Source organism: Coturnix japonica, chromosome 11, assembly GCF_054131305.1.
Source record: "Coturnix japonica strain WE chromosome 11, WE-NBRP24, whole genome shotgun sequence".
NCBI classification, from domain to species: domain Eukaryota; kingdom Metazoa; phylum Chordata; class Aves; order Galliformes; family Phasianidae; genus Coturnix; species Coturnix japonica.
In genome coordinates this window covers 20,393,948-20,411,220 of record NC_140673.1, presented here as the reverse complement: position 1 = coordinate 20,411,220, position 17,273 = coordinate 20,393,948, and the positions used below count along the sequence as shown (strand labels likewise).

Genomic DNA, 17,273 nt, shown 5'->3' with positions numbered 1-17,273 from the left:
GGGAGGCGGGGGAGGATGACGTATGAGGTACTTTAAGTTCCTATTGGCTACTGGCCGCGAGGGGGCGGGGCTTCCGGTGGGGAGAGCGGAAGAAGCGGGTGGATGCGAGGCGGGCGGCGATGGGGAGCGGCCGGATGGAGGCGGCCGTGGAGCTGGCACCGGGTGTGGGACGGGACTGATAGGGGACGGGGGGGACAGAGGGGTTGGGGGGCTGGGAATGAACGATTCGAGGGGGTGTGGGGGTGTGGAGCCCGGTTAGAGGGTCTGTAGGGGAGCATGGGGGTACAGAGGGGGGACAGGGCCTGTGGTGCGCCCCGAGCGCTGTGCTCACACACACAGGGGCCGTGGGCCGCTATTAAGCATTAGGTTGGGCTTTGACAGCGGGCGGGGCGCTGTCAGCTCCAGGTCCTGGCACAATCGAGGCTGATTGCTATGAAATCCTATGGTGCTTTGCAGGGGGAGGCACGGACACAAGGCACGAGGATGGGCCGCCCGTGGTCATCCTGCTGGGCTGGGCCGGCTGCCACGACAGGCACCTGGCCAAGTACAGCGCTGTGTACAGCCACAAGGTGAGTGCTGCCATTGGGGACACTGGCCCAGCTCTGTGCTGAAATCAGCTGAACCCTCCGTGCCTGGAGTCGTTACGTGGTGAGCTCTTGTCCTTGAAGGCTCCTTGTGTCCAGCAGTGGTGTTACCTAACAGCTGCTGATGTCATCTCTGTGCACGAAGCTGAGATAACAATACTTCCTTAGAGCAGCTTTCTGCTGCTGGAGTGTTCTGGGGCTTTTAAAGTGAACTACATTCGCTGTCCAAACTGGCATATACACGGGGAAAAGCAATTCGTTACTGCCTGCTGATGGGCTGTAGTGTAGGATTCACCAGGCCAGGCTGAGACATGACAGATGTAACACCAGCTTTTGTCCTTCCAGCTTTTCTGTGCTGATAGTTCATGTAAGTGTTCATTCAGGTTTATTGTAACCTGCCTGAAACAGGTGCCCTGTGACAGGAATACCTGCTTGTTAACCACTTGAGCTGGAGGTCTAAATGCTTGTTCTTTAAATTATGGCATCTTCCTTTCTAATAGTTTATCGTACTGGAACGACCCCACCTTGTCACCATTCAATTGACTGATTTATATTTGATTTTGGTGAGCATACATGAATCTTATATTTATCCAAACCTGTTTCAGTTACAAGTGGCTGATTTGTGCATTAACAAGTGTATCATTAATGTGTAATCCAGTGTGAGAGTCTTTAATTGGCTGGTCATGGTGAAGAATTAATTGTTAAGCAATTACTGCTTCTCGGAGATGCTGCTGATTGGGTGAGGTGCACGTGATGAGGCAACAGACCAGCTGCTGGGGAAATGCTTTGCTGTCAGAAAGTTGCTGGTATTGAGGAAGGACAGGAAAGTTTTTCTTAGAGCCTGAATGAGGAAGTGGCTGCAGCCCTGGCAAAGCAGCATGGAGAGCTTGGTGTGAAGAACTTGGTGCCTTCTCATCTTAATTCAGCCACAGGGGAGCCGTGGGAGGGAGGGCTGTCATGGTGCCTTTGCCTTGTGTTTGTCAGTGCGTAATGCCACTGGGTTTAGATGTCAGCAGAGGATTGGAAAGGATCCGGGACATCAGGTAAGTCCGCTGGTGTTGTAGGAAGCTTTTGATAAGTTTTTGTATTATTATGATTAATATAATCCTATTCATGGAGTCATAGAATATTCTGAGTTGGAAGGGACCCACGAGGATCACCAAGTCCAACTCCTTTCATGCTGATGCTTTGCTAATAACACTGAAGAGTCTCTTGGCCCCATGATTTCTGTTGGAAACCTGTTCCAAATGTTAATTGATGGTACAGCTGCTCGCCTGTTCCTTATAAATTACAGCCCAAACCAAATACGTGTGGGTTCTCTTTCTGTTCTGCTTAGGGGTGCACCGTCATCCGCTACACAGCTCCATGGAGGATGATATTCTTCTCTGAGAGCTTTGGCATCAAATCCCTCCAGACCCCAGCCAGGAGACTCCTGGAGCTGCTCTTTGACTACAGCATCGAGAACAGGCCGGTGCTTTTCCATGTTTTTAGCAATGGTGGTGTCATGCTCTACCGTTACATCATCGAGGCACTTCACACTCAGCAGCCCTTTAAGAACCTCAGAGTTGCAGGCACTGTTTTTGATAGTGCCCCTGGCAGAAGAAACTTGAGAGGAGCCCTTCGTGCCTTGGCGACTGTCCTGGCATCCACAAACGTGCTGCTCAGGTACCTCCTTATGCTCACTTTTGCTACCACAGTCGTCCTGCTGCGGATCCTGCTGTACCCACTGACTCAGTTCATCCACGAGAACCACTACGATGCCCTGCTGAAGTCACCCTCCCGGTGGCCTGAGCTTTACCTCTACTCCCAGGCGGATGCCATCATCAACGCGGGTGACGTTAAGCACATGGCTGACGCACGGCAGCAGCTCGGGGTCTCCGTGAGAGCTGTAGACTTCACAGATTCAGCTCACGTCAGCCATCTGCGGCTGTATCCCACCTACTACAGCACCCTCTGTACGACCTTCCTGTCTGACTGTATCAAGGGCTTGTCTTCTTAGTGGTGTAATGGCCTCCCTTGTTTGCCTCTGCTTTGCTCAGGTTGTGTGGGAGATGCCATCCCCTTTGCCTTTATGTCACTGAAGGGAGGAAAGCAGAGACTTTGTGCTTTTTTCCCCCATCAGTTACGAGTCTGAAAGCCTCCTTGAGCCAGCCACAAAGTAGATCTGGAGTAACTTAAAGAACTGTAGGTGCTGAGATCCAAGCCCTGAGGTGTCACGGACCAAATCTGCTCATGGAGCGTTGCTTGTTTCTCCTGTCTTGTGGTGTTCTCCGTGTCCATGTGTCCTTGTCCAATGTGCATGTTGCTTTGTGCTGACTCTACGGTGCAGCTCTGCAGTCTGTGTTTCGTTTCCCTCTCCTCTTGGCGTTGTCTGGCTCCATGGAAGCTCTGAGAGCATCCAAAGCACTGATTCCCTCGCCGTGGAGCCGACCTCAAATGTTTGTGGTAACTTTTGTTGTTCCTGCACCAAAAAGAAATGAAGTTCACCTTTAGGCTGTGCCTCCTTTCTTTGCCTTGTTGTGCCTCATTCTCAGTCCTGTTGGAGCTCGGTCCGCCAGGGGGCATCAGCGGCGCTCGGTGCGGGGGCAGCACCCCGAGACCCTCCCAGCCCCGCCTCCCGGTGATGGATGAGCTGCCGATGGGCTATTGATAAGGAATTAACCCCGAGCTCTTCCTGCTTCGGTGGCGGTGGAACGGGAGCGGAGGACGCTCGTCCCGTCGGGAACGGCGCTGGGGAAGGAGAGCCCCCACCGGGGGGTCCCCACGTGCGGTGCCCCGAGGGCCGGCCCTGCCCCGTGCCGCGCTCCGAGCCGTTTGTTTAATTAAGTGTTTTGCCTAATGGGATCGCCTCATTTCCATCACAAAGCGGCGGGCTGTCATTAGGTGGGCTCCCTCATTCATTACCGTTAATTAGATATGGATCCCCCAGAAGGGTGATGGACGAGGCCCCCGCCGCCCGCTACGAGCTATTTGCATTTTCTCAATAACACCCCCGATACATCACCGCCCTCCGCTTCCCAAAGAGGTTTCAAATACAATATCAGTGCGGGCGGAGGGCTGGGGGGGGGCGGCACTCCCACCCCTCTCTGTGCCGGCTGGGCCGGAGCAGATGGGAGGAGGACCCACCCCCCCCTTACTCCCCCCCCCCCGGCCTTAGGGACCCCGTCCCATGGGACGCAGCCATCGATCCGTCTGCGCGATGTTTGCACACCACCAACCGCGGCGCCAGCTCCCCCCGCACCCCCAGCTGCTGCGGTAACCCCACACCGTGACCCTAATGCTGCTCTATGGATCTGTTGGGGCCGGGGGCCTCCTGCCCTCATCCTCCCCATAGCAGAGCGCCCGAGGATGCGGCTGCCCAGCGTTCATCACAAGGGGAGCCCCCCGGGATGCACCCCCTGCCCAGCCGTGATGGGGCAGCCACCCCAACACCCCCCAGCCCCCAAAAGGAGAGGCAGAGAGAGCAGGGCGCGGCGCCCTGAAGATTTATACGTGTTTAATTAATGTCAAATGTAGTTTACAAACGGGAGTGACAAGTACCTCTTTGTATAATATACACTGACACACAATCATCGACACACCGCAATATCGCTTTGTGCAACTGGGTTCTTTGGGCAGAGAAAGGTAACTCCGGGTTTGCTTTTTATTTAGATCCTTTTTCTTTTTTTCCCTCCTTTTTGAAATGGATTAAAATCATTACAGGAGAGGTGGTGCCCCCCCCCCCCCTTCCCCCCTCCCAACCTGCCCCCCTCCCCCTCGAAAACAGGGGATGGCTTTACAATAAAAAACATAAAAAGAACCAAAGCGAACAGAAAAGAACCCAAAGGAAGGAATGAGGATGGGATACAGACGGTTCTACACACAGCTGGTCCATAGTACCCACCAGGATGCCTGGCTCCAAGGAAGGACCAGGAGGGGGGTCCTGCCCTCCAGCCCACTGCACCCCAATGGGTTGTGAGCCCAGCTGTGCCCTCAGCTCAGTTGTTCTCTGTTGGAATCCCCCATATCGCAGCCCTCGGTGCCCCCTAAAAAAGCAGGTCCCCCCCATCACCCTTCCTAGCAGGGAAGGCTGCAAATCCTCCATGGCAAAGCTGCTGAGAGCACAGAAAGCTGGACACCGTGGGTTGGGTGCTGCTGTCTTTTACCATGATGGCTTACAGAACACAGATGCTGGTTGGGGGGATGCAGTGGGATCCTTCTGAAAGCTGCAGGAGGCATTGAGAGAAACAGCTGTGCAGAACAGCAGCAGGCTCAGGGCACGCAGGTGGCAGTGGGTCCACAAGGACACGCCATGGCCCTGCAGGATGTGCTGTGCCCAACGTGTGCCTGCTCCTCCAGCATCCACATGGGGTCCCAGCTCCCCTTTACCAGCCACAGCCGTGATGCTTCATGCCCAGAACTGAGCTTGCCAGCACAGAGCTGGCCGGGGTGACGCCTCAGGTATGGGGAGAGCAGCACCCCCAGTGGGGAGCTTGGTCCCCATGGTGAGAGGGGAGCTGAGGCAGGGAGCATGCATTCACCTTGGGAAATGGATCAACAGCTGCTTCTTGGGTCCTGAAAATGGAAAGGAACAACAGAAGAGGCCAGATGGCAGCTTTGGTTACGGCTGGGGATGTGGGCGATGGGGACCAACATGAGGGACGGTGTGGAGGAAGCTGGGGCTGTGCGACCCACGAGCTCATGCTGGCACAGCCCTGCCCCACAGCACAGGGAGCAGCTCCAGCCAGAAAACGTGACCAGGAAGGGAGGAGAGCAAAGCCGAGCTCAGCCAACCCCACGTTCCAGGGGTAGGAATGGGTACAGCAGAGCCTGGGGCAGGGGTACAGGGCAGAGCTCTATGGGGCCGCCCTGCTGGGCCCTGTCCTGGCCCCCAGTGGGGAGCTGAGAGCCGCGTCCTTCTGGGGATAACGATTCTATTATAAATAGCCCCATTAGCTACAACTAATGACAAAAATCCACCTCCTCTACTCCCCATAAGTTCTGTAAGTTATGGGCAATGCTACAGCCATTACTAAAAGCTGTTAACTTCATATCTGAATGAGGAAATATACACCACAGAACATTAAACCATTTATATTATATATATGTATATATATACTTTTTTTTTTCTTCCCAACTAATGACTTTAATGCCAAAACTTTGCCGAACCAAGAAAAATATGGGTTTAATGTTCTCTGCTCAGTTCTTTTTTTTTTTTCTTCTTCTTCTTTAACAAAAATACAACCCAAAGAAAAGAAAAGAAAAGGGCAACTTATTAGTATGTAATGTTTGAGTCTATCCCATTTATACACAACATTGTAAACATATATCATCTATATTACATGTGCTTCATTTCTGCCTGGGTGGGGGGTTTATTTTTCCTCCTTTAAACCTTTCTTTTTTTTTTTTTCTTTTTTTTCTTTTTTCCTTTTCTTTAAATCACTGGAAACACCACGAAAATAAAATAAAAACAAAAACAAATAAAACCAAGAAACAAAACCCAAAATGGAACCAAAGCAAAACAAACCAACCCGACAAAGGACACAAGTTAAGGGTTATTGAACATGGCTGCTGAGGGTTCCCTTCCCCAGCGTCCCAACGCAGTCCAAAGGGGGGAGGGCTCAGAGCCGTGCTGGGTGGGGGAACACTGCTGTAAAAAAGGGGCTGCACAACAATGGGGTCGGCATCACCCGCTGCAGAGGGTGAAGGTCTGCAGGTGGGATCCAGGGCTCTCGCTGCTCCTGCGTCCTCGAGTCCGTGGCTGGAGTCTCTGGTTTTGTTTCCTTAACGTTTTTAAAACGTCTTTTTGGGGCTTTTTGTGGTTTTTTTCTTTTTTTTTTTTTTGCCTTTTTTTTTCTCTTTTCTCCTCCTCTCTCGCCGTTCCTCTCCCTGTGGATGCGCTGAGCTGAGCCGAGAGCCGCCCTCCCGCTGCGGCCTTCATAAGTAGATGCGCCGAAGGTCTCCGGGGGATGTGATGGTGTTGCATTGGGGACAGAGCTTCTTGGCACCCTGCAAACAGCAGAAAGGACAACAGCATGAGCACCATGGGAACAGCACCAGCCACATCACCACCCCCAGCCTGGGATGGCACAGCCAGGCTGACCCTGCGGCCGGGCTGAGCAGGCAGAACACAGACCAGCACAAAGTGGTTCAGGCAGGGCTGCCACCCCAAGGAACCCTTGTCCTGCTCCCCCCCATGCTGTGTGTGTGCATGGACCTGCTCTGCCCAGGTGAGCTGCAAGCAGTGACCTCCAAGTGGGGCCGGGCAATGAGAGGCTGATAGGAGCAGTACATGATGTGACCCAGCAGTGGGTGTGCTGCCTGTCACCGAGCCTGACAGCAATGGGGTGTTAACAAGAATCAGGGTCAGCTTTAGATTGGCAGATGTGGCAGCCAGCTGATGGGAAAAATGACAGAGAAACACTGTGAGGCTACATCCATCTCCAGCACCAGCAGTGCAGGAAATGGGGCTGCCCTGACTTCTAGGGCTGAGCAGTGCCCCGTGCCTCTGCCTGCTGCACAGCACCATGCTGCTCCATTCTGGGGTCTGGAGGACTGGAAGAGCTGCAGGCAGAGGCATGTGATCCTTGTGCCCAGGTAACCTCCATGGTGTGGGCTGAAGCAGCTCAACATGGGGCATTTTGGAAGGAAAGATGCCCTGCCCAGGTCTCTCTTCAGCAGCAAAGCAAGGCCAGGTATGCAATTCCTTCACACCCCGGGGAAAGGAAAGATGGGTGGATTTATCCTGCCAGACCCCAGGACCTCAGCCCCTTCTGCGCTACATGCTGATGGCTTTGGGGTTCCGCTCTCCCCAGATGAGAGCTGCAGGTGGGCCTTCAGAGCCACGTTTTCAACCACCCCAGAAGGACCCAGCAACACACAGACTGACCCAGTTTGGCTGCCCTGCAATACCTGACCTGACCACAGAGCACTGGATGCTGCTCTTTACCTGCACACAGGGAGGGTCCTGAGACACCTGAGTCCAAGGGTCTCCCTGGTGCTTACCCTGGCACACAACAGCTTGAGCATAAACACCGACCTTGTACTTGGGGGGGAACCTTTTTCTTTCAAACAAAACTACCATCCTCTGCCCACAGCAGCACATCTGTTAAACTCAGAACCAAGTCCTGATTATTCCTTTTTAGACTGAATCATTTAGAACACCCCCATTCCTTACATCTGACTTCTGGTATCGGTGCACAACACTTATTGCCACCAGCGTTTCAGCTCCTCCCTCTTGCAGAGAGGCAAACCAACTTGTACACACACACACACACACAGTGAAAAAGCATGTGCCCCCCCCAGTGCTCACCTGCCAGCTGGGGTTACTAAACTTTTCCCTTGAAATAAAAACGCGGTGCAGTAATAAGTCCCACCTGTCGGCCATTGCTTTCGCTCTGTTTTTTTTTTTCTTCCCCAGGTCCTCCTGCTCCTTTCATCATCGCTTCATGGAAAAGCCTTGATGTGTTATAGCTGCGTGCGCTGGACTAAAGGCCACCTCAGCTTTTCCATTATAAACCTCACTTTGGAGGGGTTTATAAAGCTCTGCTGCAAGAAGTTTGCTGCGGGGCTGTTACAGAGCAAAGCAAAGGGGCTGGAATGGGGAGGGAGTTTATTTTTTTTTCTCCTCCTTTCTTAATTAAAATTTGGCAAGTGATTGATCCACAATACAGGCTTAATCACTTGGGGTAGGGGGTTGAAAAAGGCATTAACGAGAGCTGAGATGTTGAGGAGTCATTAGGGCTCACGCGGTGCCAGGAAGGATTGGAGGATTTTGTCTTAAAAGTTGCTCTTAAAAATAAAGCAAAAATAATTGCGTGATGTCTGCTGTACGTTGGCCAAGGGAACACAACTCGGAGGGAAGGGCTCAGGCACCTCCCGCTGTCCTGTGGGGCTGTTTCCAAACAGAACGTGCCAACAGGCGCAGAGAAGAAAGAAGCGCACGCAGCCACCTCGCCTACACAGTGCCATCATTAAGCCTGGGCTCGAAGCTCCATGCTTTATAGGAAGGAGAAACAGAGCTGACGGGAGCCAAGAGCCAGCTACTGCCAGGAGGGCAGCTGAGCCTTGGTGTGACATACCCAGCCTTAACCCTGTGCCCCTCACACAGCCACAGGTGCGGGGTTAAGGCTGTTGGCAGAGCATCCTTTCTCATAGGGCCTCCCCATAGGGCACTGAAGGCCAAAGCTGAAATGCATCGTAAGAAACCAGGCAGCCCCACAGCAGGAATGGACACCACAAAGCACGGAGCACAGCACCCTCCACGCAGCTGCAGGCGCATGAAGGCCCCGTAGGACCGCTCTTTATCTGCACTGTTTCTTAGACAAATACTCCAGCCCGCACGGGACGCGCAGTGTTATAGCCTGGAAAAAGCTGAAAGGCTCAGAACGCAGCGGTGTCATCTACCAAAGATATAAATGTGTCAGCTGCAGAGAATACGCAGCTATTGATGGATCCCCTGAAAGCACATTCTGTGATGAAGAAAGCTTTTTAAAAGTGATTTTTTCCTGCTCTTGCAGTTGTCATTTTCAAATAAGCCTGAGACGGGCAAGTAGGAGCCTGGGAGCAGCAGATGCACATGGGAAGTGCTGGCTCTTGCTGAGTTTCCCTCTTGGCCTGTACAGCCAAATGCACCTGCTCCAATTAACCTCCCCTTCCAGCCCTGCACCTCAGCTCTGAGCAGCCGGACTCCACTCTTAATTCCATTTATTTCCTAAGGAAGGATACCAGGGTTTGGGACATGACAGAACTGCAGCTCAGAGGGACTTCAAGAACTCGAGAATCCATCCCCTGGGAACATCACCTCAACCTGAATTACTTTTGACAGACACACACATCAAACTTGCTGTGCCAAACCACCACGGACAGTGGCTCCAAACCTCCCCAGAAAAGCAGTGCAGCAGATCAACCATCTCTCCTGTCACAGCGCTCATCCCAGGAGAAGGAAAACATGCGACTCACCCCCGAGTAGCTGCAGGGGGTCTCTGAGTTAATGGGAAAGGATAGAGAAGGGGCAGCCAAGCATCTTCCAGAGGGATATTCATCCCACACACGTGGAAGCAGCCCAACAGCCAGCTGAGAGCAGGCACCCACCTCCCACGAGGGATGGCAGCCAGCTCACTCAAGGCTCATGTCCCAGTTTCTGTGCAACCTGATGCTATTACCAGCCCTCTGTCTGCACCCAGTGCTCAGAGTGAAAAACAGTCTGCTCTCCAGACCTGCTCCTCACCAGTGCCCTCAGACACTGCAGCAACCTGAGGTACCAGAGACGCTCAGATCCTTCTAGTACCGCATCCTACAAAATATCACAACTCCAAACCTCTGCAAATCAATTTCCTGTCCCTCGCTCCGTGACAGATGGCAGCATCAGATTTCATCCCATCCTCAACATCTCGCTGAGGTTTACAAGGGCTTCCAGGCACGTGGGGTCTCCATTTCCAAGGCCACGCTCAACCCACCGCTGTCCTCCTTCACACAGACCCACTCACACTCTAACTCAGTACCAAAGCCAGCATGCAGAATGGAGGCACACGAAGGATGGTCTGAGCAGCAGGGATGGCTGCTCTGCACAACGTTGGAACAAGGAAGGCCGGAAGCACAGCACAACCCACCCTGCCCAGCTGCCACCAGCTCCAACAAATTGCTTATTGCAAAAGCAAAGCCCCTCTCCCCCAGCAGAGCCTTTCCATGTGTGCTGCACGCGCAGGCTCCCTCCGATCCCCCTCCTGCCCTGCTGGGGAGCCAGCTTTATTCCCAGGGCAAGGTAACAGCGGCGATTATTACACACACTATCCCACAGCTCCTCGCTTGTTAAAAAAAAACAAGAGTCTCTTTTGTGCCCGAAATAAAAGGAGATACCTTAATTAGAACAATGCAGGTTGGTGAGCATTAAACACTGAGCCCAGCTGCTGTATGCCATTAAATTCATAAAAAAGGAGGGGGGAAGGAGGGCAGTCTTAACGAGATTACACACATTGACTTTGATCAAGACACAAAAGCACCAAGGCGTTCCAGGGTTTTTATTGCTGTCTTCAGGCTACATTTTAATGGTTACATTAGAAACATGCGAGCCCAGGCTGGGAGATTTTTTTTTCTCTTTGAGACGGGAAAGAGCGCAAGCATGCCTTGTGAAAAGGCCTGCTGTAATAAACTGGGGGCTGCAGGGAGAGGCTGGGGAACACATGAGTAGCCACTTATTAATTGCTTCCCCTATGCAAGTGCCAAGCCCTAATACGTTGTCCTGCTGGACCGTTCCCACCCTGCCTGGCTGGCAGAAGAGCTGTGTGTGGACAGCATGGTGCTCCCCCACTGGTACCCAGACACACCAACCCTGCAGCACCTGGAGCGAGGTTTTGTAGTTGTTATGGCAGTGACCATGAAACAAAGGGACCTGACTGAAGTTGCTGAGCCTAAGAACAACCTGAAGTCGGCGTGACAGATTTAAAGCATCACTTAGGGCTGCTGGAAAGAAGAGACAGCAAAGGCTCGAATAAAAAGAAATTAGTGTTTTATCCTCTGCTTGAAGCACTGCAGAAGAACGAGATTAGTCCTCACTTAGCAAAGGTGGCAGGGCGCACATTCAACCAAACACCTCACAGCTACGTGGCCACATATGTGTCTTTTATAACATGCTGCTAAAATGTTTACAAAAGCTTGTATAATCTAAGTAGTGACGGGGTGTAGCTGAAGAGCTATAAAATACAGCCCAAGGGATAGCCAAGTTATTGAGTTGCTATTAGTACTGAAGCCCACAGGCACTTCACCATCCTGGTAACTTTCCTTGGACGAGACTTTTAAAAGGCAGGATTTAAAGGAGCAAGATGGGCTTAATCGTAATTCCAAGAACACAACATGTTCTATAAAGTAGATTTTGTAATGCCTTACAGGAACAGTTTTGAGGAGTGGCATTCCCTTACATTTGTTGTAGCCCAACGCCTTATCATCTTGCTAACAAGAGAACTAGAAAGCACAACTGACTGAGTGAAATGAAAGCCTGAAAATCGGTTCCACAGGGGAAATGAAAAGCTGATTATAAAGCCCCCAGTTTTAACAAAGGAGAGGAAAACACTGTATTTAATAACACCTTAAATTTCAACCTGACGTCCTTCAGCACACGTATAAATTACCACTGTGTTGGGTCACCCACTCGGCGTTGAAGGTAATCCCCAATCTTCCTAACACGATGGTATATGCCTGAAAACTGTACAGCGCTATTTCCAATAATCCCAAACCCACGGATTCATATTCATAAAAGCTTCTGTCTCTATCTCCTATCCCGAATACGATTCGCTTTGCTTCAGGTGAATATGAGGTTTCCAGAAGCTACCCATCCCTTGCAATCTCAGTGGATTTGGCCTCCATTCCCACAGCTTTCCCTCTGTATGGATGGCATGCAGGGCTCTGCTGCAAGGCAAGGCTGCCCCCATAGCAGCAGAGGAGCAATCAGTGAGCAGGATTGTGCTTTGGTAATGATGACACAAATCAAAGCTAGAGTGGGGTGTTAAGTGGCAAAGACCTGGAAGCCTGCATGCACAGCACTCAGATTGTTTAAAATAAAGCAAAAAGCATCTTTCCCCATGGTGATTTAAAATAAAGGATCCCAAAAGAGAGGGAGAAGGCTGTTAGTCAATAAGAAAGTAGCCAAGGGTCTCACCAGAGTCCGCAGCCAGCATTCTTCACAGTGCACATGCCAGCACTGAATGGAAGTCAGGGGCATTGTGTATGAGTCCTGAAGGAGAAGAAGCAAATAGGTTATTTCCATAGCAAGGATCTACTGATTCTTCATTCCCAATCCCATTGCAACACCCTTCTTTGCAGGCATGGTGTCAGACTACAGGTGATCCATTAGCAAAGCAAGAGAGGTCTGATCTTGGGCTACCATGAGGCGTGAGACAAAGCAAAAAACAAAGCAGAATTAAGAGGATCTCACACGTTAACAAACTTCTGCTGACTTTCCACTTAAGAAGTGAGCAGAGATAGCAATGTTTGTACAGCAGAGGCAGAAAGTCTCTGGCTTCCCAGACCTGCTGGAAGCCCATAATCCACTCAAGTGGTGACATGGCTCAGCACAGTTATCGCAAGAGCATCTGAAGTTGCTGTGGCCACCTGCCATTATTCCCATCATAAGGGTCACCAGATCATATGAAAAACAGCAGCAGGGTAAGATTAACCCTTATCGCAACTCTCTACTCTGCATCAACAGCTTAACTATATCCCAGTAACACTGTTGCTACTTCAGCAGACATGTGTGCTCGAGTGCTTTCCATGATTGCTATTAAGCCCCTGAAAATCAGCAGTGAACTCTTATGCCTTTCATAGGACAAGGCAGGGGAACTGCTATCCCCATACCCACAATAATGGGCAGGAGAGGCAGAACCACGCATCGTTCTCAAGTTGCAGAGGGAGCCCTCTACCAAGCAGAATTTACTCCTACTATCAGCAGAAGGAAGAACAAGGAGATGAAAAGCATTGCAAGCTCAGACCATCAGAGGGAGCTGCTACCTTTCTTAAGGGAGGCTACAGCACCACCACAGGAGAAGAAGGACAACTTTTAAACAGGCAACATTCTTCTTCTCAAATCACAGGGTGGGTCTCAGATCACGGAATGCACTCTTTTATGTATATAAAGAGAACACCAATATCTGGGAATTCTCTGTGGTGAGCCTGAAAGGCTTCCAAAGTTGGGGTTTTCTTGGCTACAAAAGTCAGTGGAACAATCTAACAGACAGAGAAATTCCAAGTTCTACAACAACCCAGCGCTTACACTAGAAAGGAAAGAGATTCTTCATGGTGTACAGGGATGAGGGTGAGTTCTCCCCCCAAAAAAAGAAAGGAAAAAGAAAACCTTCTTCCCTCCTTAGCAAAGATAAGGCAGAGACATCAAGGCATTTCTGATTCATTACCACAAGTGGAGTGCTACTCACCATGCAAATGAGACATTTATAGCGGTCCCCACGGGAAAGCTGCCTTTCTAACTCACGGACACGAGCCTTTAGTGCTTCAAATGTTGTCACTGCAGAGTCTTCTGTAATTCTGCAAAAGATGATGGAGGGGGAGCGTCACTGAGCAGGGGGAAAGAGTTCAGGGGGAAAAGGATCTCACAAGAGGTGGCCAACAGAGGAGAAAGTGAGCAACATTGAAACTTACACGTAAAAAGAGTTCCTGAAAAGCTCAGTGTGAATTCTTGGAGGTCTGCTACTAAGCAGTTCCAACACATCATGACAGCACAACAGGACTAGTGTTGCCAACTGCATAGAAAGCAAGTTTCTGCAAGACGTGAACACTTAAATAATAGATTTTGTTAGGTTTTCCTCCCCTCCTCCTCTTTTCCTGTCTCCTGTGAGCGATTCCATGGGGCCAAACACATTGGACAAAGTTCTGGGCGCTCCTCCAAGCTGGTGAGCTAACTTTGTGTGGGCAACAGCAGCTGCTCTTCACCTTAAAGAATGGAGGCCTCTGCTGACCATCAACCTTATGAAACACAAGATCTGCATCACAGAGGATCCACACACTGCTTTTACATTAAACTGTGCTCCAGCTTATTCGTTTCTAATACTGAAAAGGAGAAACCAAAAGCAACAGACATTGTGCCAACAGGGAGGCTATAAAAGCAGCTTTACAACCACTGCTTTCCCATTTCCTAGGGTCATTTTTGATGGGCAGCATTATCTCTTTTGTCACAGAGGCGCTGCGCTGAGGGCAGGCAAGTGTATTTTCATGGCTCTGCGAGGCTGGTGAAAAAAGCAACTTGCCAACCTAAAAGCAAGGGCAGGCAGTAATGCTTAGCAAATGAGATGCAGGGAGCATTACAGACAAGGATGTGTCACTCCAGCATGCTGCAAAACCAGATTTCTGCACAGTGCAGATACAGGGATGGGCCCTCCAGCACTCCCCCAGGAAAGGTTTGGGTTTGCAGAACATTGCACTGACATTAAGGCTCACGCTCTCTTTAATCAGAAGGAGATTCACTGCAAATGAGTTATTAAAAAAGGGGTAGAAATTCGTAAGCTGGAAAAAAAGGCAAAGAAATCCAGGTCCCACAATAGCCCGGTGGATGGGAAGCACGTGAGGACAGGGGCACCATGCACCCAAGTCTCGGCATCAACAAATATTCTTTGGAGCAAAATGAAAGAGCTTCAATAGCAAACAGAGCTCCCTGCTGTGAAACATCCACTGCTCCTGCTTGTTGGTATAAATTATTATCATATCCCAGTTTGGGTTCTCACCCTCGAGGGAGAGTTGTCAGTATTTTCAAAGAAAGTGTAGAAAGCTGTTAGTTTTGTCTGAGGGAGGAATAGGATTATTTATTTATAACTTAAAGATTACTGTGGGATGAGAAAATCATTTCCCTTCCAGCCTGGCCTGTCAACAAGCTGATGCTAGATGAAGGCTGCAGCTGAATTTGACTTTCTGGAATCCATTTCTCCTTCCTGCATGCATGAGGCTACTAGAACTTAACAGGCAGCAAGCAAGGTTCCTGCCCAAAGCAGGGGGCAAGCAGGAACCTCAACCTGTGCTAAATTCCCTACCATCCATGGAACTGCCCTTCCTCCTTCGAAGAGCAGGTGACTCAGTAAGGAGAGGGAAAAGAGGAATCCTTGAGCAGATCCAAGCAAAAGCCGGTTCATCTCCAGACTGAGCCCAGTAATGGTCAAAGCCTGAAAAGGAAGAATTTGCCACTGCAACAACTGGAGGAGATACAAAATGGTTTGTTTATAGAGGCCTAAATGGCTGACCCCTACCAGCCAACTTTGGAAAGTCTGTGAGATAATCGCACCTGTCCAGTAATAAATGAATGAATCAGAAAAGGAGGCTGAATAGAGGTATAAGAAATAATGCTCAGAGGCTGCCTGATACAATGGCCAATCAATAGGAGGGCTGTAGATCAGGGTGCTAGTTAGCTGGAAAATTACCGCACCGCTGCGTGCGTCACGCTGTAGGGATCCTGGACAATCAATGTGGGAGGTATTGATTTAGTTATTATCACTTCATACGCTCCAGACATTGTTAAATATACATTTATTAACAAGACTGGGGTGCATTGGTAAGAGAGGGAGCTTTAGCCACAGCGGTATCACCCAGTGCTGATCAAAGCTGGGCTGTGACAGACTTTGAACTCTATGTTCTTGTTGCTAAGTGTGCTCTCAGGACAAATCATGTGCCCAATGCACAGCTCCCAGCTTACAAGAGAGGGCTTTTTGGCCACCAGTGAATATTTTGCACTTGAGCTTTCAGGAAAGCCTCCCGGAGCAGCAGCAACAAGGGACATGGGGGCCAGGGGTCAACCCAAAGTGAGCGATAATTGCATGGTTGCTTCCGAAAAGCCAGAGGAAATGAGGTCAAGGGAAATAGGGAGAACATTAGTAAATAAAGGAAACTGGAACTACCTCCAGGGATGGAATAAAGACGAGAGTCACTTCCCATGTGTCTGGCTCCCGTGGTGGCCAGCACACTTGGGACACATACCATTCCATTTAGTGACATTTTACCGTCAACCTGCTGCTTGTATCCTAAAGATAAGTATCACTTCAGAGCAACTCTTCCTGCAGCAGCAATCTCAGGAATTCCCTGAGGCTTCCCTCTTGCAGGCACACCTCACGCAAGTTCATCTGGATACAGCAGGGAGCAGCTTGTGCTGTGTTTTTAAGGGCTGAGCGAGGACAGAGTGAAGCAAACTCCACAGATGGAATAAAGCTGTGTACAAGCCACCGTGCCAAGGGAGGCTGAAGGAAGGGCAGCAAAGAAGGAATCTGGCTCCAGAGCCCCGCTCCTTGCTTTGCCTTGACCTCATGCTGGATGTGGGAGAACCATGTTAGCAATTTTGTGCCTCAATGCTCTGATTTGACGTGTTTGGTTAACACCATTCATCAGCCTCAGGACAGAGCTGCTGAGCACAACGGCTGCAAAGGTCCATGCATCCAGCCTTGGGCTGCTGCTTCTGCAACCAGGAAGGTGGGAGCAGAGCAGCATCACCAACTTGTCCTGGGCAGAGGATCTTAGAGCAAATCCTTGCTTTTGTTCACATAAAAGGCCAGGAGAAGGGCACAAAAATGCCGTGCAAGAGGAAATGGACCTATCTGTACCTTTGAGCTGTTACTCAGCAAGCACCTGCTGGGAAATCTCCCTTGGGAACAGGTTGCCTCCCCTCTGCGAAAAACTTTAACCCAAACACGGGTTATTTGTCAAACATTAGCATGCATGTGATCTTTGTTTCTCCAAATTAAATCGAGCAATTCCTACCCGCCGTCCCAGTGGGCAATCACAAGCAATTCCGTTAATTAAATTATCTCTGATTCTGCAGCTCTGGAATCTCTCAATTGACTAAGCCTGCGCTTTATCACCAACAAAATACTGGACCAAAAAGGAAACAAAACGATACCGATGTCAAAGTGATTGGCTTCGGTTAACCCTTCCCAGATGGATATTAAGGGCTGCTGAAAAAAAAACTGTTCGACTGGAATGGGCCCAAGAGCAAAAGCTCCGTAGCACACACCAGCAGCAGCTATTCACCTCTGCTGCCTTTCCACCACACCAAAACAAACAGACAAACAAGAAATACATCACTGCATCTAGAACCCTGCCTGCTTGATCCACGTGAATACCCCATCCTCCACTCACCCAGATCTCATTTAAAGCACCCCGCCGTTGAGAAGCCTCCATTAAACATTCCCCTTTGGTTTACTTCTAATGGATATAAACGTAACTTTCTTC

The 17,273-nt window shown here is 50.3% G+C and overlaps 2 protein-coding genes across 16 annotated transcripts in view; one reads left to right on the top strand and one right to left on the bottom strand.

Moving 5' to 3' along the window:
- The first annotated feature begins 87 nt into the window (after positions 1–87).
- On the top strand, positions 88–3,076 carry TMEM53 (transmembrane protein 53). Its single transcript, XM_015870450.3, has 3 exons — positions 88–162; positions 457–569; positions 1,921–3,076. The coding sequence occupies exons 1-3, from the start codon at positions 120–122 to the stop codon at positions 2,581–2,583; spliced, it is 819 nt and encodes a 272-aa protein (XP_015725936.2). The 5' UTR covers positions 88–119; the 3' UTR covers positions 2,584–3,076.
- Positions 3,077–4,063: 987 nt separating this feature from the next.
- Positions 4,064–17,273, bottom strand: part of RNF220 (ring finger protein 220) — a 157,610-nt gene continuing 144,400 nt past the window's right edge. For 13 of the 15 annotated variants that reach the window (XM_015870371.3, XM_032446172.2, XM_032446170.2 and 10 more), the window contains 3 exons: positions 13,487–13,595; positions 12,217–12,291; positions 4,064–6,572 (listed from right to left, as the gene is read on the bottom strand). In XM_015870371.3, the coding sequence (XP_015725857.1) occupies positions 6,501–6,572; positions 12,217–12,291; positions 13,487–13,595 (256 nt within the window). In that variant the 3' untranslated portion in view covers positions 4,064–6,500. The remainder of the gene's footprint in view (positions 6,573–12,216; positions 12,292–13,486; positions 13,596–17,273) is intronic. The other 2 variants (XR_014932806.1, XR_014932807.1) reach the window with 1 other exon arrangement.

What these genes read in the sequence shown, in the direction of transcription:
- TMEM53 (XM_015870450.3), top strand. Translation starts at nt 120, where the DNA reads ATGGGGAGCGGCCGGATGGAGGCGGCCGTGGAGCTGGCACCGG. An exon ending in GGCCGTGGAGCTGGCACCGG is followed by an intron (nt 163 to 456) that starts GTGTGGGACGGG and finishes GGTGCTTTGCAG; the next exon opens with GGGGAGGCACGGACACAAGG. An exon ending in GCGCTGTGTACAGCCACAAG is followed by an intron (nt 570 to 1,920) that starts GTGAGTGCTGCC and finishes TGTTCTGCTTAG; the next exon opens with GGGTGCACCGTCATCCGCTA.